Here is a 20,519-nt window from a genome sequence, read left to right as displayed (position 1 = left end):
TCTGATAGGGAAGGGGGTTTAGTTTCCAGCACATCTGAGGATTAACTGCCAATGTTTTGCACGGCCATGCTATTTTGTACCAGGCGGCTGGATGATTGGTTTTCACACACACACACCCCCAGGCTCGATGGGGAAGAAATATTTTGTTTCGATCTTCCTATCTGCCTCCCTCGCATGGTGCACCGCCCCGCTTGCCGAGCACTCATTGATGGTTAACTGACCGGGCTTCCCTAATCATATGCAAATTAGCGGATGACCTGTCCGACCGTCCCCTCGCACGACGCGACCACAAAGGTCCTGTCCCTCCAACCGGCGCCTCCCCGCTCAGGTGGAACCGTGGGCGGAAGGGAAGTGGGTGTATCTCTTCCCTGCTGCGGGGGAATAATGCCTGGGAGCCCGGAGAATACCCGGGGCTCGGTTTTGCAGCTGTTGCCCTGAGGGGGCCAATCGGGGGCAGCGGCGCGCGAGAGAGGCGAGAGGGGGCTGCTCAGCTGGAAACGGAGCAGCTTTCCCTTGTCCGCCCGGATCAAGCTCAGAGCCAGGATTGAACCAGCCGCGGCGGCGGCACATGTGGCCGAGTGAAACCTACCAGCGCCCTGCAGAGCGCGCCAGGGAAGGGAGCGCACAGCCGCAAAGGAGACCCGCCAGACGCAGCGGGCCTGGGGGTGACCATTGCACCGCTCCCCCGATCCCCTCCAGCCCGGGGGGACCCCGGAGCAGAGAACCCCGGCGCCCGAGGGGAAGAGACCCGGCCGGGCGGCCCCCTGACCTCTCCGGATCCTGCGACCAGCTGTTGACGGACTTGCAAGCGCAGGGGGAGGGCGGCTGCCTGCGGACCCGGCGCCGCCGGCCGAAAGGGGCGAGCGGGCGCTGAAGGACGGACTGGCTCCCTTCGCCCAGGCTCCTCCCTGAGCCGGATCGGCCGAGGAGCCGGGGCCAGGAGGCGGCTGGGACATCGCCCCGGCGGGGCTGGGCTGGTGACCTTGCTGGGATGCCGGCGCCGGTGCCCCCTCCCTCCAGCCAGCCGCGTAGCGGGGCTCTCACGCCGGGGACACAGAGGCGAGGCGGCCGGGCAGCGAGCGGGGCCGGGCAGGCGGATTCTTAGCGCCCGAAGTGGGATCCCCCTGGGGCGGGCGGGAGAGAAGCCGGCGCCCGGCTGGATGCCCACACGCCCAGAGGGAGGCGGCCGCGGCTGGGCTCGGGGCAGCGGGCTAGGTCCTCCTCCTCCCCCAGCACGGTTCTCCTTCTCCCGCTGGGAGCCGGGCGCCCGATGTTCACCGACCTTCGAGCCAAGCTCAGCCCCCCGAGAGGCCGAGACGGGGCTCTGAAAAGGAGCTACGGCGCCCCGAACGAGATGGACGGTAAAGAGCGATGGGGCGGGCGCTGGCTGGCGGCACCTTGGGGCGAGCTGGGGATGCTCTTCCCAAGCCACACGCGCCGCTTGCGAGGGGCAGGGGGGCGGGCGGGGGGCAGAGCCCGGGCTGGCGCTGGCGCTGGGGCTGGCCCTCCGCCGGATGCACCAGGTGGGGGGAGGTTCGCAAGCTTTCGACCCGGGGTGTTTTTCCCCCTCCCCTCCTTTATCTGGGCCTCCAGACCTTGCAGGGGTCGGTCCCCTGTGCAGCTGGAGCCCCCGCAGAGCAGGCTGCGGGGAGGGGGGGCGAGGTGTCTTGAGCTCCTTCCGGGCGCTCCTGGGTTTGCAAGACTGAACGAGGAGGAGTAAAGGCAGGATGAGACGGGGCGGGAGCTGGAAGCGCGGGCTGCGGCGGGCAGGGGCGTGAGTGCCAGGGAGGGACGGAGGGGCCGGGGCTTAGCTCAGGTGTTAGGGTGCTTTGGTTGTGGGCGGGACCCCTCGGGGCTAGGGGGGGTCAGATAGAGAAGAGCGTGTCCGCTGGAGCGATACGGACCCGGGGGGAGAAAGACTTCAATCGCCTTGGGGTAGAAGGACAATGAGCGAAGCAATTGTCTAGGCTCGGTGTGCTGGGCTGGAAGGGCTCGCAGAGGACATCCCCGGGGAGTGGTTTCCATGCACAGTGGTCTCTGGCTCCCCCCGGCTGTGCTTTCACCAGACTCTGGCATCGATCACATCCAGGCGGTGCAATTTCCAGGAGCTGCCCTACGCCCTAGGTGCTAAAAGTTCTCCTCCCCTTTACAGCCCCGAGGGGGATGTGGCAGCTTCATCTAACCATCCGCGCTCCTTTGTCTGGGCCCGTCTTGCTGCTCGGAGTCAGGCTTGTCCAGGGCATCTTCCACCTGCTGTCCCCATCTCTGCATCTCACCCTGGCTGACCATCCTTAAGACAAGTCACCCCTCTGTAATAATACTTCCCTCCCTCTCAGCGTGTTGAGAAGCTAAAGGAATGTTTGTAAAGTGCTTTGAAATCCTCAGATGAAAGGTCCCTGTAAGTGCCGAGGAAGTGAGCTGTAGCTCACGAAAGCTTATGCTCAAATAAATTGGTTAGTCTCTAAGGTGCCACAAGTCCTCCTGTTCTTTTTGAGCATTATTTAGGACTCCACACAAATCCAGGGGGCGAACACTGTTCTTTCAAAAGACTTTGATCCAGAGTCTAGATCAGACCTCCCTAATGCAGCAGCCTAATCATTGACTTCAGGCAAGGAAGGAACAAGACCTCTGGGCTAAATCCTGACACATACTGAGCACTAGCAAATCCCATGGTCCTGAGCGCCTGCCCGCATGTAACCCTCCATGCCTAGATTTTCTGTAGTCTTGCTCTGGGTGGAATGAAACACCAATTTTCCTGTCTGATTGTCAGGGCCTTTGAAATATTATACATACAGATACATTAAACAAAGAGCCTGTCACTCAAACCCAGCACAGGCAACTCATCCTGGTAGTGCCTGTCTCCACTTGGCGTGCCCGCGTACTCGCTGGGTGCCTTCTAGTTCTGGCCTGGTGGGAAATCTTCCAAAATTTGCAGCTAAATCAACCTTTGGGCCGGATTGCGCTCATGTCAGCGAGCACTCACTTACAGGCACAGTCCCGTTCTCTTTTGTCATCGTTCCTTGCACTTCACCTGGCTCCTAGCTTTAATTTTCAAACCAAAACCGGGAATTCAGTGCAGGAAACAGAATAAAGCAGGTGCAGTTTGTTTTCTTTCCTCTCTTCTTTCTTCCCCCTCAGATGAAATAGCAGGAAAAGGCATCGACCTGATGCCTCTTAATGTAAATTAATTTTAAAAGAACAAAATAATATTTACAATGTAAATATTCAATGAGAGAGCTTTAAAGGAATGGAAGCTTTAATGGAATATTGGGATTAGCATAAACCAAGGCTCTGATATACACTTAATGGGCCAAATGTGTCCATGGTGTAACTTCATTGACAATAGAAATGAATTGGTTCATTGGTGTCAAGCCTTCCCTTTAATGGCGTGTAATTTCACTGAAGCCAATGGGGATCTCTGGATACAGCGGAGGGTAGAATATGGGCTATATGTTGCACTGAAGCTTGGGCTGGGGGTGGGAAGGCCATGTCATAATTTGGAGGCTTAGTGATCCAATGTGCTATGAACCACTCTTCTCAGGGGAACCACGTCACTCACGCCCTAGTGCCCAGGAATTTTTCCCAGAGGGTCGAGTAGAATTCTCCATCCTTTACAGCATTTTAAGATCAGCTGAAGGGGAAAAGTAAAATCACGTGAAGACCAATTTATTTTGTGGTTCACATGGTGAAGGTGTCGAAGGCCAGGCACGACCTCTGGGGACCCATTCCATGAGTGAATAATGTGATTTATTCACCCAGTCCTCAGAAGCCCCAGAAGAACCTTGATTGTTTTTTCTTTCCCCGCTGCAAGCAATGAAGGAAATGCAACGGGCCTCTAGTTAATCAGAACCACAAATCCATCTTCTTGATTGCAGCCCAGTTTCTTGCACCATTAGGTGCTAAATGTCTCTTTCCCACGGGGAAGTTGGAAATGCAGCAAAATGACAAACCGTTTTTATTCGTCATAAAGCACACTTCTCTAAGGCATTGTATGAAGCTTAGCATTTCTGTTACTGGGTATAATCTATTGTAGGTACTTATGTGACCCCCATCTCCATAGTATCTGTGCACATCACAATCTTTACTCCTCACAGCACCCAGTGAGATGAAAGTGCTATTATCACCATCTTACAGATGGGGAACTGAGGCCCCAAGAGACTAAGTGATTTGCTCAGAGTCCTAGAGGATGTTGTGGCTAAGTAGGAACTGATCCCAGGTTTCCCACAGCCTAGCCCAGCACGCTGACCACTGGACCATCCTTCTTCTCTGAGGAAGTTCAAGAGTTTGGGGCCAAGATTTCCCAGAATGGTGTGTGAAAGAAACATCTGTGCACTCCTAACTTGCACACGCACGTATCACTTCACACAGCTGCAGTAACGGAGCACACAAAGTAGATGCAAAAGCTGTGCCCTTGTGTTTTGTATGAGTTTGAATTATTTGCTTGGGCTTTTTTTTTTTTAAATAAGAGACTCTGAAATAAATGTATGGCCCCATATTTAGGCCTCCTATTGACATTTGTCCCAGGCTGTAAACCCCCGTGAAGTCTGGCATGGTTCAGAAGGACTGACAATTGAGAGGGGGAAAAGGTGCATCAAAGGGCCTATCTCTGGAGGTGAAGGGAAGATTGGAATAGCAGGAGTGTCACAGGTCAAGACTGAGGTGCACTGGGTATGGAACAGCAGGGCTGCAGTACGTGTAAGATTATCTGCCTTTCCCCGGGTATTAGCTCTTCCTTTTCATGAACAGCAAAATCACTCACAAATTTTAAATGGAGCTTATTTCCCTGAGGCAAAATTCACCTCTCTGACTTGTGTGCTGATGTTCTGCTTTTCTAGATCTGCATAGGGAGAGCTGATCCCTACAGATCTAGAAATCTGGGGGGGGATCTGCCATTTTTATTTTGCACTTAACAGGCCCCTATTCCCATAGTATCTGAGCGCCTCTAATCTTTCAAGTATTTATCCTCACAACAGCCCTGTGAGGTCAGGCAGATAAGGCCACTTTATAGCTGGGGACCTGAGGCGAAATGATTTGACCGAGGTCACATAGGAAATCTGTGGCATAGCAGGGAACTGAACCTGGGACTCTCCGAATATGTCTACACTGCAATAAAACACCTGTAGCTGGCCTGTGTCAGCTGACTGGGCATCAGCTGAGGGGCTATAAAATTGCTGTGCAGACATCGAGGCCCCAGCTGGATCTTGGGCTCTGGGACCCTCTCCCTTCACAGGGCTCCAGAGGCCGGGTGCTAGCCCACACCTGGATGTCTACATGCAACTTTATAGCTGAGCTCTGCAAGCCTGAGTCCCCTGACATGGGCCAGCCGCAGGTGTTTTATTGCACTGTGGACATATCCTTAGGTCCTAGGCTAGTGGTCTTACCACTAGGCAATCCTTCCTCTTTGCCAGGTGATGGGAATCTTGCTCCTAATTTGTATGCTTTTGATATGAATTTGGCTGCTTGAAATTTCTCTCGCAAGGGGAGGTTGGTAACATCTGCAAGTGGGTTGGCAAAACTGTCATATCAAGTCTGTTCCAAGCAAATTTACAGCAGCAGGTAGCGATCAAACTGCATCGACTCAAAACACGAGGCACTCCCTTCCCTGAGACACTGCCACTGTCTGTCTGTCTCATTCAGTGCTTTCAGGTCCTGGACTGAACAGTGGGATCTATTGTGGAGGACTCAGAAATCATACATTTCCCTCTCCTTTCCTACCCAGTGGTAACTGATGTTGCATGAGCTCAGGTAACATCCATTTTTCATCAACACGTAGCTAGTGTTAAAAGTGATGGGGGGGGAGAATTGAAGCTGCTGTATATTTTGAGTGAGTCGAGTGAACTCCATCTTCCTGTGCTGTTCCAAATGGCAGCTCCCAACCTTCTCCTAGCCAGACTCTCGCCCATTCTGAACCCAACCAAGATGCATGCACAGTGAAGAAGCTCCCTAGGCTGTGAATGTATATGCAATGCCTATGTTCCTGTCACCTGTCACAGAAAGCAACAGCTGCTATAGGTTTCCATGCAGCAGGTTAGCCTTGTTCAGCCTCTCTGGCCTTTCCAGCATTAGGGGAGAGGCACTGAAATAAATCAAAGGGCAACGAGAGAAAACTAGGAGGCAGTGGGAGATCAGCCAGTGTTTTTCTGTTCAGAGCACACATGCTAACCTGTTAGTTCTTTGTCCCCAGACTTCACCTATCTCCAAGGAAGATTTAGGACAGGCTCATCTCCAGTCGCTGCTGGTGGAGGCTGAAATGCTAGAGGGATGGAATGAACCAGGTTAATAAAAAATAACCCTTTTTCTTCCTGGTTCAACGCTGCTGTTAAGCACATCAGCTTGGCCTAGTAAGGAAAACGCAGCAAGAGGATACAAGAACCAGTGCTGTCTAGAAATGCAGTGAAACCTACTCTAAAGGAGGGAGTGTTGTCTAGTGATTAGATTGGGGGGGCCAGGTCAGGACTGGAATTCAGGACTCCTGGATAGAGCTGGATGAATTTTTTTTGGAGAATAGTAAATTTGCTGAAAAAGACACACTCAGAAATGATCTGAAACCAAAACTTCACTTTGGGTTAAACGAAACATTTTGTTCAACCTGAAATGAATTTTTTCAGATTTTTTGGTTCAGCCCCAAACTGAGACATCAGTTATTTGCTCACTGCTGCTGCTGCAGTTTGCTCCTAGCGGGTTAAGAGGGGTGAGTTCTATCCCCTAGAGCAGAAGACTGAAAGTCCGGATTCCGGGGTTCTAGTCCGACCTCTGCTCCTGAAGTGCTGTGAGGTACGAGGAAAATTATATAATCTTCCTGCTTCAGCTTCCCTCTTTGTATTTAGCTCCCAAAGGTGTTGCAATATTTAATTAATGTGAGTCAAGTGTTTTGCGGTCTTGGGCTGGAAGTCGCTCTAGAAGTGCTAAGTATTATTATGATTACAAAAAGACAATAAATCAAAGAGAATAATTTACAAGGTTTTTTACTGCCAAGTTTCATTGTAGGCAAATAATTGGTTGACGGACCCCAGCAGAGATGTTTTGAAATGGCAAGACCCCTATAAAGCGAGGAGAGATCCCCTGCTCCAAGGCGAGTGGCAGCAAAGGAACAGATCAGGAGTATGATTTTTTTAGGAAAGGAAGCATGGTGGGAAACAGGTAGGCTTGGAAGAAGCATCAACTTTCCATAGCTGAAGCCAGATAGCATTTTAAGATGAGGAAGGCAGGATAGTGAGATTGTATAGGAAGAATAGACCAGGTGAGGTAAGTGTAAACTACGTGTGGGTAAGTGGAGATGCATAGGAGGCAGGAACTCCTGAGCTGTCACTCCATCTCTGACATGAACTCCCTCTGTCTATGGCCTTGGACACCATTTTATCTGTGAAGTGAAGCTAATGATATTTGCCTGCCTTACCAGGGTGAGAGGTCTGGGGGAGGATCCTGGGTATGTAGGAGGCCCCCAAAGCAGGGAGTGTGGCCAGGCTGCAGGAGGTCCAGACAGGGCAGCTGCCCCCCATATGTGAGTGAAGAACTTGGGCTCTCTGACTGCTGTGGAGATGGCTGCGGGCAGAGGGATTTGGGGTAAGAATGGGAGCAGCACAGGTGCAGCAAGTGATCTGGCCTGGATGTGCAGGAGCACAGGGGACATGGGTGTCCCATGGCACTGGGTTGGTGGCGGAGAAAGGTTACATCCCTCTGAACCCAGCTGAAGTCCCCTGGCTGAGGCTCCCTGGCTGTGTCTACACTACCGACTTCTGCTGGCATAGCTGTGTCGCTCAGGGATGTGAAGAGACATGACACGTTCTCCCCCACCCCCTGCAGACCGGCAGAAACCCCTCATGTAGACGCAGTTATACTGGCAAAGCTCTGCTTCCAAGCTTGTTTCACTTGGGGATAGGAGGATGGAATTAGCTATACCAGTAAAAGTATAGCTTGGCCAGTACCACTGGGTCCACACTAGGAGCACTTTGCCGGTGCAGTATGCCAGTCACCCCATCCCGGCAAAGCGCACCGAGTGTAGACACAGCCGCAGGCTCTGCCCACGGGTCCAAGACTTGACTTGGTGCTTTGGGGATGAGAAAGAGAATGTGCTGGGCCATCAGGGAGACGGGATAAGCTCCGTTAATACAGGCGAGGGAGGCAGAAAGCTGAGAAGATTAAAGTCTCCTACCTTTTTCTCGCTCTGTGTTTCATACATGCCTGCTAAGTAAAGAAGCCAAAGTCTTGCAAGCAGTGAGTAAAAATGATGATTAATACTTCCCGTTTCTGTAGCGCCTTCCATCCCAGCATCTCACACTGCCCAATTCGGACGAGCCCCTGCTCAGAGCTAGGAGGGGGAAATGCCCCTTTGCTCTTTGCACACCTGGACACTCCTAGTATTCCCCTGAGTGCAAGGACTGCTCCAGTTTAGTGGCGGGACCGAGGGTGCATTGCCACGTGCTCGGCTCCTGGAGGCATTGTGTTGCACTGAGAAGGTCTCCCTCTGGGATGGTGAAGCTCTACGCTGATCCTCACCATAGATGCTGGAACTAAGGGTGCTGGGGGGGCTGCTGCACCCCCTGGCTTGAAGTGGTTTCTGTCATATACAGGGTTTACAGTTTGGTTCAGTGGCTCCAAGCACCCCCACTGTACAAACTGTTCCAACCCCCCTGATTTCCGCCCACCCCGGGCTCCATGGTGTCAGCACGCGGCAGCCCAAACCAGTGAGGCCGCACCACTAGAGCTGGGCAGAGCACAGAGATTCCGTCTCCGGGAGGATTTTGCCATTTCAGAATTCGATTTCATTCCGATTTGGAACTAAACCTACACATGTTTAAATTCTCCATGGAAGCCAAATTGCCCAAAGAGCTGTTTGTGTGTGGATCTCTTTAGAAACTGGAAATTATGAGGCATTTTGAAAGGAAAAATTGAAATGTGGATTATGTCAAAATGGGACATAATCAAACTCACCTCCTCCCCTTTTGTTTTCCTCTGAATTAAATGTTGGTGAAATCCACATGATTTAGCACAGCCTTCGATTCGGGGGGGCTGCGTTTTTCTCATGGAAAACTGTTCCGGCCCAGCGTTCCTGATTCAGCTCTACACAACACCCCAGGGGAGTCAAATGAAGAACGGAACATGGGGAAACGGAGGCCCGGAGATGCTAAGTGACTTCCCCAGGAGCATTCAGCAAGTCTGGGATCAAGCCAGGAACAGAACTTGGGTCTCCTGTAGATTAGCCGAGGCTTTCCTGATTCTCAGATGAGTTCCGCTTTGCACGGGCAGTTGATGACCACTGAACTGTGATATGCAGGATTGCCACAGGCCCTTAGCCTTAATTTTATTTGTTGATTTGGGTTTCCACTGGCAGCTTTGTCTCCAGTGGGGAGCTGCTGAATAGTGCACCGAACAAGGCTCCTTCCCCTCTTGGAGAATACTTTCACCTCCCAGGTATTCAAGCCCGTTGAAATCTCCACTTGACATAGGATTAGAAGGGGCGAGCGGAGGAAATGACAGGCAGATACTTAGGTCTAGTGCTAGCGGGTTAAGCCCTTTTCAAAGTAGTTTACATTCTGCCCTTCTGTGTCACTCCTGGCCATGTAAATGAAGGAGCTTAGCGAGGGGGCTGGGGGTTGTGGGATAGAAGAGGGGATTATCTAAGGACAATGACGTGGGGGGAGGGGAGCTTTGGCTGGGCTGTCAGCAGGAGAGCGCTGGGTATAAAGAATGCCAGGGTCTTAATCCTCCTCTCTGCATTGCTGATTGGCTGGGTCGCTGCCCAGCACGCAGAACAAGCAGAGGGTACCGAGTGCTGCATATTGGCAGGAGGGCTGAAGCGCCGATCAGCAGGAGTCGGTCAGGTATGGCAGAGGGCTGAGGGCAGAAGGGACGCAGCTGCGCTCGGGACAGCTCGTCCTGAGCACTCGCCCAGCGCTGGCTCGCTCCCATTCATCCAGCCTCTTCTGAGGCTGCAGCCAGGGCGACCATCCCTCTCCCACGGCGCTGACATACAGAGCCGTTGCGGTGCACCCCGGGAAGGCTGGGTCTGGTGAACCTGAGGTGCAAGGGCCCAGTTCCCTGTTGGTGTAAACGGCTGGTGCTCCATTGAAGTCAGTGGAGCTCTGCTGACTTGCACCGGCAGGGAGATGTGTCTGAGAACAGGAAGGGAAGGGGTCATGCTGCTTTGTGTTTGCAAAGATGCCTCTGCCCACCTCCGTACAAACACTGGCTCTGGAGAGGTGGGCCCAGGGGCAGCCAAAGCAAAGGGAGTTATAGTCAGTGCAGAAGGAGACAAAGGCCTGGCTGATTTTTGAATTCGTTCCTTTAGGGTCATTGTAGGAGGAAACCGGCTGATGCTTTTGGTTTTGTGGCTCTGCTAGCGAGCATTCATCTGTGCGTATTTATTACTGTATTTACTGTAGCGTATGAGAGGCATGGATCAGGGCGACACTGGGCTTGGCCTCGGTTCTTGACTATGCAAAGACAGGAAATCTCTTCCATCGCCACCACTGTGTCCCGGTACAGTCAGGGGCTCAAAGGAAAAGCTAGGGATGGCTTAGCTGCTGGACCCTTCTATGGCTTGCTGATCTGCTTGTACCTTGAACCCTCTTGCTCAAGAAAGAATGGACTCCGGCCCTTGCTAAGCGATACCTTGACTTCTGCTTCTGTGCTGCAGAAGTAAGTGCTGTTGAGTAACCAGAGAGTTGAAACCTGAGGGCTGGGTGGGAGAAGGGAGCAGAAGCTTTCTAAAGAACTGCCTCCGAGCTCTGGGATAATACAACTGCTGCCTCTCTCCATCGGAGCATAAACCCATCGGAGCGCTCGGTATGCTGCCTTTATTTGGAGCTCTTTCATTTTTTGCTTTTCTCCCATATGCTCCCTGCTCTCTGACACCGTTGACTCGTCTCAGACCAAGTTTGAATACAGCTACCTGAGCTCCTGTGAGAGCCTCAGATACTGGGGGGACAGATGCAAGATAATGACCTTTTGAAACAGGCCCCTGTCTTTCAGCTTCTGGCCAGGACCAGGAGTTCTTTAACATAGCAGGACCCCTGCTCCCCTGTGTACCCCTTCTGTACTACATGCCGCATAGATGCAAGTATTTGGGAAGGGATGCTAGTCCTTCTGCGGTGAATCTGAAGCCAGCTTCTCCTTACACACCCAATTTTATGTATGTAAATAACACACACATTGTGGGTATGTATGTGAATGGCATTACACGGTACATGAACTAAACTGGAGGGTTCCTGCAGTAGAGCTGTCTATCTTCAACAGCCTCAGGGTAACAGCAGGACCAGCTGCTAGCTAATAATGGGCTCTTCAATTTAGCAGGGAAAGGTCTAACACAATCCAATGCCTGGAAGTTGAAGCTAGACAAATTCAGACTGGAAATGAGGCGTACATTTTTAATGGTGAGAGTAATTAACCACGAGAACAATATACCGAGGGTCCTGGCGGATTCTCCATCACTGACAGTTTTTAAATCGAGATTGGATGTTTATCTAGGAATTATCTGGGGGAAGTTCTCTGGCCTGTGTTATACAGGAGGTCAGACCAGATGGTCAGCATGATCTCTTCTGCCCTTGGTATCTATGAATTACGGTCCCATCAGCAAAGGAAGTAAACAGCCAAACATGGCATGGTGTGGAAATAGAATCTACTGTCCCCCTAATGAGGGCGCATAAAGACAAATGATACTAGACCGAGCATTCCATCTGTGGGTGCATCATGTCTATTATATAATACTTCTGCTTTTAAAAGGGGAAAACCCCCAAACTCTTGTCAATTGGCTCTTGGGTTTCTGAGTGCAGCTGGTAACCTCTATCACCCTGGCTTGGAATGTTCACCCACCAGCGGGGCTTTAACTTCTGTGACAGCCATCTTATAATGCTTAATAACCTGTGGATGAGTCAGCATTTACATTTCAGCTCTTCTTTAAGAAAAGGTCCCCTCCCGTCTGTGATGTCAAAGTCACATTACACGGCACTGGCATCAGAATGATGAAATAGCCCTTTACGTCTGAACCTCTGCACTTCTTCAGAACAGCCCTGTGGGCTTCTCATTGTTCCCAGTTACTGATTCCTTTTGGTATTTACCTGTGACTGGCTTCTCCAGCAGACCCCTCTTTGCAGTGGGGTGGCCTCTGTTGCTAGGCCCTTGCACGGATTTGACTTAGCTCTCTCTAAGTACCGACATGGCCTCCGAGCACCAGGTTTCTCTATGCAGTTGCATTTCCATGGAAGACTCAGCTCCATTTGTTATATTCAAAGAAGAAGTAATCACAAGAGAATTGCTGCAGTGGTTTACCAAGCAATAATCTCATATCAAGGGTTCTGGTGCCAGGTGCTCTCATGACCCTGGGCGTCATCAGAACCTTCATGGCATATAGAGAGCAGATATATTTAGCAAGCCCATTCCTAGATCAGGCCAGTTTCCCATTCCGTTTTCCCTTATTCCCTTAGCTGGTTTATGTCGTAATTAATTGACGAGGGCTTTTCTCTATTTCTGAAAATTAATGAAAGGAGGACATTCCCTTTCAGAGACCCATGGTCCTTTTGAGCTGTTGGGTCATTTAGTTCCTCCCTTGGGGACCAGTGTAAGATTGCTTTCCACAGTGTGTTCCCTAACGGTTCCTTAAGTCAGATTAAAATGTCTCAGGCGATGGCATTTCCACCTCGCCCCTTGGGACACCGTTCCACAGCCTAATCGCTCTCACTCTTAGGAAATGTTTGATATTTCTCTCTCAAATTTCCATTGCTGAATGTGATCCCATTGCTCCCAGTACTACTCCTTGGATAGGTTTAGTTCTGTACAATGTATCATTTGAGTGAGGGGCATTTTCTTAGATTTCAGTTTCCTGTTGCACAAGGGTTGATTTTTCTTTTCAAGTGAGGGATCTCCCCTAGAGATCCCAACTATAGACATTAGCGCCCAATAGTGATGGTTTTTCTTTAAACCTTTAATTCCTACAGTGCATCAGGTATCCTTAGAAAGAGGCTTCTCTGTGTGTGGCTTCAGATTGTTCGTTGTAGTCTAAACAGCGAGATCTTAGTCCCTGCTTTGTGGGATCCACGTGGCTTATGCCAAGCCTCCCACCTTTCATCTAGAATAGATGAGCGTGTGTCTCTTGTACTGATACTTTATTCTTACAGAAGGATTCATTTTCTTTCCCCCCAAAGGAAAATGTTACATTTTAATTGGAACAAACGGAATAGCCCAAGCTTCTGAGCAACCAAACGGTCAATATCGAATGAGCACAATTACTTTTCTTTCTCACCATGGTCGTGCATGTGCAGATGTGGGCAAGCTCGCACATACATGTGGTTATTCACCCACACATGCAAATACACCCTTGTGTGCATGTACTCGGGTTCCCAGTGCATTCACACACACGCACACACATATGCTGGATGTGAATTCACACTTGCGTGTATCTGTTCAAAGTTCACATGTGTGCATGTACTCAGAGCTGTGTAAGTGATCACACATTCACAGACACACGGGCATTTCTGTAAACGCTCTGATTGGTGTCTCATAAGGATTTGGAAGAGGAAATGGGCAGGATCTGCTGGGCTTCATTATAATCTCAAGAAATCTCCTTTACCCCTGAATTGTCTGGGGATAGGAGGGCGTGGATGGAATTTTATCAAAGATCTCCAGGGGATGGATTGACCACTCCATAACACCAGTCTGACTCTATGGAGGCAATGGGCCAGATACTCAGCTCTCATAAACTGGCAAACTGTAGCGTTGTTGAAGTCAGCGGAAATACCCCAATTTACAGCATTTGAGGACCGGCCCAGTGGATTCACACTGGCATAAAACTGGTGTAGCAAACTGGTGAATCAGACCCTGTGTGTCTCGCTGGCTGGAATATTGGTGTCAAAGCAAGATTCGCCGGTGCTAGCACTGTGTGGGCAAATGTCTCGGGCACCTCTGTTCGTTTCATCAGAGCAAGCTGGCATAAGAAATTGTCGTTGCGGGCTGTTCGCGTCTCTTTGAAAAGAAAACAGGAGAATGGTGAGGGCAGGAAGACATTTAAACAGCATTCAGGGTATGACCCAGCCTGGGAATGGGTCATTGCTATCCCCAGAGTCTCCTGGTGTTGTTAACAAGAGCACGGGTTAGGGGCTGAGTCAAGAAGAAGAGTAATGTTTGTCACCTCTCTAGCGCCATCGGCCAAGAATTTCAAAGTGCCTCAGTTGAGGAATCACCTCACTGACTGCTGAAATGCAGCCACCTCAGAGGTCGCACGGACGCTGAAATGTTGCACAACAGCTTAGGGCAGGGAGTACAAAAGGATCCTGTAGTCACTTGAAATTGCAGTCGGGGGAGGTGTTTCAGGGAAGTAGAATATAAAAATCCGTGTTGGCATTTGGCCAAAGGATCGTGCTTTATGTCCCTACTCCTAACAACCAGTGCCAAGGGATCACGAGAGGCCGTGCGGAGTCACTCAGGCCCATGGCTTTAACCTCATCCTGAAGGCTGTGCCTTTGCAGTTTGTATTGCGACCTTCGGCTATGATAATCTCTATGCTTCAGGCAAATCCACCATGCACCCAGAGTCGGGGTACGTAGAGCCCCATGCATGAGCACCCTCAGACGATACATCCCTAAAGCCTGTGCCCAGGTACCCAGAGCCAGCGCACTCTCAGACCACACCTGCCATTCCTTCAGGTCAAGGGGCTTCAGCCTGCTGCTCACGGCCTTTCGCTGGCTCACCAGTGATGAGAAGCTTGAGGCCTCCCATCGTAGCCAAAATCTCTGCACAGGTTCCTCCATCAGGTGTTTTCCTTTGAAGGAAAACTGGGCTGGGCTGTGGGAAGGGAGGGGCTGCGGGGACTGGCATCAAGTGGTTGGGGTCCGGGGGGGAAGGGGGGGTTCGCAGCAGGACTGGGGTAGAGCCGGGAATGCCCACAGCGCAGACCCACTGTTACTCAGGTCGCAGAATCTGTTGCCATGGTAACAGCAGCCATCTGAGCAGACAGGATGGTTTCACAGGCGCGAGGTGGCAAGAGGCAGCTCCCCCGTCACTCGCGAGCCTCCATCGAGCCAGACAACACAGGCTCGTCCTGCTCTACCCACCAGGCCCCCAGCCCTCCTCAAGTCCGGCTCTGGGAACGGTCATAGCACTGAGCGTGGGATCCTGGGTTACACAGACCCTGTCTGGCAGTTTCGGGAGCAGAGGTGTACGGCTGTTGGACACCCCCCCCCCCGACACCCCCCTCTTCCCGTCCTCCTATTTTTACTTTCTGGAGCGTGGTTTCCACGGCTCACGATCCCAGCACGCAGCCCCCGGGATGTTGCCTCCTCAGCATTTTTGGTGCTGAACTGCCCCTGGAAAAGGCGCCAGGATTGCCCAGCAATGGTCCGAGACACGGCGCCTGCCCCGCTCCGAGCCCTGGCATGTGGGCTTCTCACTGCAGAGCTCTCGGGCATTTCTTCATGGTAAGGTACGTCTTTGCTGGCAGTGCCCGGACTGGAGAAGTGTTCGGGGAGCCATACGGCAAAAAGGCACTCGGTCCCCTCCCCCCACACAGGAGAGGGGCAGGCCTGGCCAGCCTAAAGCTCAAGCCACAGCCGGAGGGTCCTGTGCACACTCGGAGCTCCCCACTGCACCTCCCCCAGGACTGGCAAGGGAAGCAGCTCTTTGTTCAACCTCCTCTTTGCACCTCCCATCACAGTATGGAGCCCCACGGACCAGAAGGCCAGTGCCAGGAGTTTAAGGCACTGTCGCCTCTAAAGGGTTAACGGGTCCTAGCGGGTCACATGGCTGCTTGAGGCAAACTCCCCTCCAATAAGCCTTCATTTGCTGGGACACTAAATGTAATCGTATTGCCTGTGTGTGGCAGTTTCAGGCCCAGGGGACCCAGTTAGCCAGCCCTAGGCTGCGGGGGGGGCTCTACGTCAAAGCCTCCAGAATCAGCGCCAATGCAGCACCTGTGTCCACACCAAGCGCAGCTGAGTGAGGGGCGTAGCATCCCACATGCCAGTGGGAGATGGGCTCCAGAGCCAGCCCATTTCCTAACAGAACTGGGATTTGCGGTCGGAGCTCTTGCAGCCCGGGTGCGTGGGTCCTCGTCAGCGGCTGTGGCCCCATAGGGTGTCATTGTGCGTTTAAGTGCCTGCGACCAGCCAAAGCTGGTCACTGAGAACCGGGGCTGATTTCCTGCTCCTTCAGAAGACGTGGGATTGCTGACATGCTGCAGCTGCTCCCTGGGCAGCCCACAGACAAGCTTCCTTCCTTTAGAATGGCCTCACCTGCTTCTTCTTGGAAAATACCCCTGTCCTCCCAGCAAGACCTTCTCCTGGCTGCAAGCGCTGCCATAGCAACAGCCCTCTCCTCATGGCTGCTCAATGGAGTTTTGCATCTGTGATGTGTAGAACAGACTTCTGCCACGTCAGCTAAGAGCAGGTAGCAGTAGTAGGCTGTTGTCCTCTAGTGGACCAGCCACCAGAGGGGAAAGCAACACAGGCTTTGCCAATGTGGTGCACTTCCCCGTCCTTCCCAGGTCCTTCGGCCTCAGGGGCAGAGAAGAAGACTGGAGGACGTGGACTCAGTCCTGTCTCTTGAGCAGCAGCGCATAGCGCTATCTGGGCAGCTGTGGGAGGACGCTGGTGCATGGGGTATGTTTGTTGTCTTTCTGATATAATCGTTCTCCTCCCCAGCCGCAGCCGCGCACTTCAGCTTCTGCCGGAACCTCCTGGAGCACACGGTGTCGGCCGAAAACCTCAATTACCGTCTGCAGCGGAACACGGGCAGCAGCCTCACCTGGCACGACGGGCGGAGTCAGAGGTCAGCAGGAGGCAGGACCGTCAAGCTCCTACAGCAGCCGGGAACCGAAGGCTCACAGGTACCAGCCTGTCGCGAGTGTACGTTCCTCGCCTCTTATGGGACGCTAGCCATGTCTATGTGCACTGCTGAATGGCCCTTTGGGTTAGAGGGGGCCATTCCAGCATACTTCCAGCATGCTGTCCCCCTAACCCCCACCCCCTGGCAGTGCATGAGGTGTCAGAGTCATAGGCTCTGGCTTGCTCCGATCTCCGAGCTCACGCTCCTTTTGCCTGCCTAGCAGGGAAAGAGAAGGCCTGTCCTCCCAGACTAGTCCTGTAATGTGCTGAGCACCTTCCAAACTGACTGATTTTAAGGGGAGTGTCTCTCCCACGGAGCTCAGAACCTCGCAAGAGCAGGCTCTTGGTTTTGCTTTACGTTCTCATGATGACTTCATAACCTGCAGAATTTAAGAGATGATTATTGAAAGGAGATTTTAAAAAAACCCACCTTGTGGAAGGAGTAGGGGTGGGGAGTGGAGCTTGCCTCCCCTTTCCCCCGCAAGCATTGTTAATTCTCTTTTTTTGCAGGGCTTTGAAGCTGAAAAGAGAAGAGGTACTTTGATTAGTCAGGCTGCACCTGCCACTGGGGTTCAGTGGCACGTGGGGGCACCATCAGAGTGCATGCTGGTGTCCTGCACTGAGCAGGCGTGGTGACCTGGAGTGGGCATGGGCTCTCTGTTGTACAGACCGTGCTGCAGCGTCCCCTTTGGGTATGTCGATAGTGCAATTGGAAGTGTGATTGCCGCTCAGGTAGACATACCCGCCCTAGCTTCAGTCTAAGTGGGATGGATACAATAGCCGTAAAGACACAGCCACCCAAGCTAGGAATGCAAGTATGTCCCCAGGCTTCCAGGCCGGCTTGGACGGCCTGAGCTGCCATGTCTTCACTGGTATTAGTACCCGTGCTAACTAGATTAAAAGTAGTGCAGGAGAGAGCTGCAATCACACACCTCCAACTGCAGTGTAGACTGGCCCTAAAGCCTGCTTTGTGCACGGCATTCAGTACCTGCCACTGAAGCCGAGGGGGTGTAATGCTAGATCTCTGCAGCAGAGATGAGCCTGAGCTACAGAGTCTGGACCGAACTCCCCCAAAGTCCAGGGGTTTGGTTCTGGCCCCATCTCTGCAGTGACTGCCCCGGTGTTCTTTCTCCATAAAGCTGCCATGGGACAGCTCACTGCATTTTGCTCCAGCCAGGACTGGGGACACCTGCTGTTCTTTCATCGTCAAAGGTCTCACTACAGCCCTGATTGGCCTGTTGTGGCAGGAAGTCGGCAGGTGAACCCACAGGGACATTGTATTCGTTATTATAAGATATTAACGATAAGGCACTAGTCAGTGCTGCCTCCTCACTGGAGTATTTCCAAGGAGGGAGGCAAAAGGTGCTGACATCAGCAATTCTGCATCATGGGTTCTTTCATTTCCAGTGCAAACTCCTGTTCATCAGAGGCTGAGTTAAGGGTGCCAGAAGCATTTCGCTTTGTGTCTCCAGCTCAGCGTCTCTCTGTGCAGAGAGACGAGGACTGTGTCTCTCTCTTTGCTGAATGTCTCGGCCTCTGATTTAATTCTGCAGCATTAGAAACCAACCCCACCGACTACAACCGGGCTTCAGAGTAACAGCCATGTTAGTCTGTGTTCGCAAAAAGAAAAGGAGTACTTGTGGCACCTTAGAGACTAACAAATTTATTTGAGCATAAGCTTTCGTGAGCTACAGCTCACTTCATCGGATGCATACTGTGGAAAGCACAGAAGATCTTTTTATACACACAAACCATGAAAAAATGGGTGGTTACCACTACAAAAGGTTGGTGCTAAAGGACCATTGAAGACCTGGGGAGCCTTGCCATTGACTTTGAATCAGACCCTAAGAGAATATGCAGTGCGTGCGTCTGGCTTTAAACTTGCAATATCTCATTCCAGCTGCGTGTTCATCCTGCCTCCTCCTGGCCAGGGTGCCACTGAAGTTTAATTTCCTTTCCCCGGTGTTCAGTACGCACTGTGAGTGCAGGGGGGACAGTTCAGTGGCCCCCTCCCCTTTGTGACATGAGTTTGGTGGGTTTCAGTCAAGTGCCCACAATCCAGTTTGTACTAACAGGGCCCATTTCCACTTGGCAGTGTTGGCAGAGAAGTCAAGGGCTAAAGGCTTGTCCATAAGGCGGCTTAGTGCCTGGGAAGCAGGGGTGTGGATCTGCAGCACGCTAACTGGCTGCGCGGACCCTACTGCCGTGCACTGAATGGTCCCTAGGGCACTTTGACCCGCTGCTGCTTGACGTGGGAGTTGGTGAATGTGCGCTAGGGGACTTTTAGTGCCCAAGAGCAGGGACCACCTGGCCGATCAGTGCGCAGCAAATTCACACAGCCTCAGCTTGCCACGCACTAAGTCTCTGTGTCCATAAACCCTAGATGACCCATGGAGCTTAAACTCCCGTTTCAGCCTCCCAGGCAGCAGGGCTGAGTCTCCACGGACGGGCAGGCCAGCCTGAGGAAGCTGCCCTGCTGCAGTCTGTGCTGAGCCCATTCTGTGGATAAAGAGAATCCACGCAGGTAGCTGACCCATCCTGCCCAACAGTGACCACTCTGCTCAGGACCCACGGCTGCATCCATGGACTGGCAGGCTCCTTTCCCCTGATGGAAATGTAATTTGCTCATAGGGGACAGTCAAAGGTCTCAAGCTTTGGGTGAGATTAACAGTGTCTTGATGACAAAATCTCCAGCCCTTCCAGCTGGAGCTCTGCAGTGACCGAGCTAGAGACAGATCTGATGGCTGCAGCATGGGTGGTTTTGTTTTAGTCCCTGCAGTGAACCCAGGGTGGCCTCCGGAGATGCTCCCTGGAGGGCATTTTTCTCTGGGATTAGAAAAACAAAGTAGATCTCACCCTCTCCCTGTGGTAATCCACCTCTGGGTCCCTGAGCAGTGGTGACCCACAGACTGTCAGCTGGGGCAGTGGCTCAGTGGAGAAATGCAGCTGTGGTCAGCAAGGTTTCTTGCTAGGAGAGAGGAAAATTTAAGTGACTTACCATCAGAAAAGGACCAGGCAGCAGCTAGGGCTGCAGCCCTGCCCTATGAGCCCTGGGTGCATCCCCTGACTTTCCCAACTCTGTCCCAAGCAGCCATCCTTGTACCCCTTTCCTTGAGCACCTGTGCAAAGTGATGGCGAAGTGGAGCTGGGGTTGAGTCCTGGTTCACTGGGGACTAGGAAGCAAAGCTGCTGCCCCCTGTCACACAGTCCCATCAGAAATGGGTCAGGGCATCCACTTGGTTTTTAATACTAACTGCTTTGAAGCTTGTCTTCTCTCCCTGCTGGCTGACTCCAAGTCCCCAAAGCAGGGATTCAAGGTGAGAGAGGTTTCAACTTTTGCTGTCCCTGAAGGAAGAGAAGCTAATGAAGAAAAGCCTGGTGAATTAATGCAAAGCGATTTCACTGTATTCAAAACCCTTGCCTCGTAGCCCTTTCACATGTGACCCATAGAAGGAAGACATTAAAAGGCATCATATCTTGCAGATGGTTCCTTGGTCTCTTCCCAGTAGAACAGCCTTTAAGGCAGCCTCTACCTCGGTCCCTGAAACACTAGCGTTTGATATTCATGGCTGTGAGTTTATCAGAGAGACAGTTTAGTTCAGCCAGCTGGAAGAGGAGCCATTGATTCATTACACTTCCCCATTTACCACCTTCAGGAGCCCAGGGACTCATGCTGAGCTTCCAGCTGAGCAGGAATAACAAGAGAGA

At 52.1% G+C, this 20,519-nt stretch overlaps 1 protein-coding gene across 3 annotated transcripts in view; it reads left to right on the top strand.

Moving 5' to 3' along the window:
• Positions 1-322: 322 nt before the first annotated feature.
• The window catches only part of SAMD10 (sterile alpha motif domain containing 10), a 37,557-nt gene continuing 17,360 nt past the window's right edge, over positions 323-20,519 (top strand). The window contains exons 1-3 of one of the 3 annotated variants that reach the window (XR_006285448.1): positions 1,092-1,361; positions 7,400-7,563; positions 16,629-16,813. Coding sequence is in view for 1 of the 3 variants with exons in the window: in XM_037915742.2 (XP_037771670.1) it covers positions 1,271-1,361; positions 16,629-16,813 (276 nt within the window). In the remaining 2 variants the exon portion in view is untranslated. Of the gene's footprint in view, positions 1,362-7,399; positions 7,564-16,628; positions 16,814-20,519 lie in introns of all 3 variants that reach the window. The other 2 variants (XR_006285447.1, XM_037915742.2) reach the window with 2 other exon arrangements.

The sequence above is a fragment of the Chelonia mydas genome, chromosome 13 (assembly GCF_015237465.2).
Source record: "Chelonia mydas isolate rCheMyd1 chromosome 13, rCheMyd1.pri.v2, whole genome shotgun sequence".
NCBI classification, from domain to species: domain Eukaryota; kingdom Metazoa; phylum Chordata; order Testudines; family Cheloniidae; genus Chelonia; species Chelonia mydas.
This window is presented reverse-complemented; position numbering and strand designations above follow the sequence as displayed.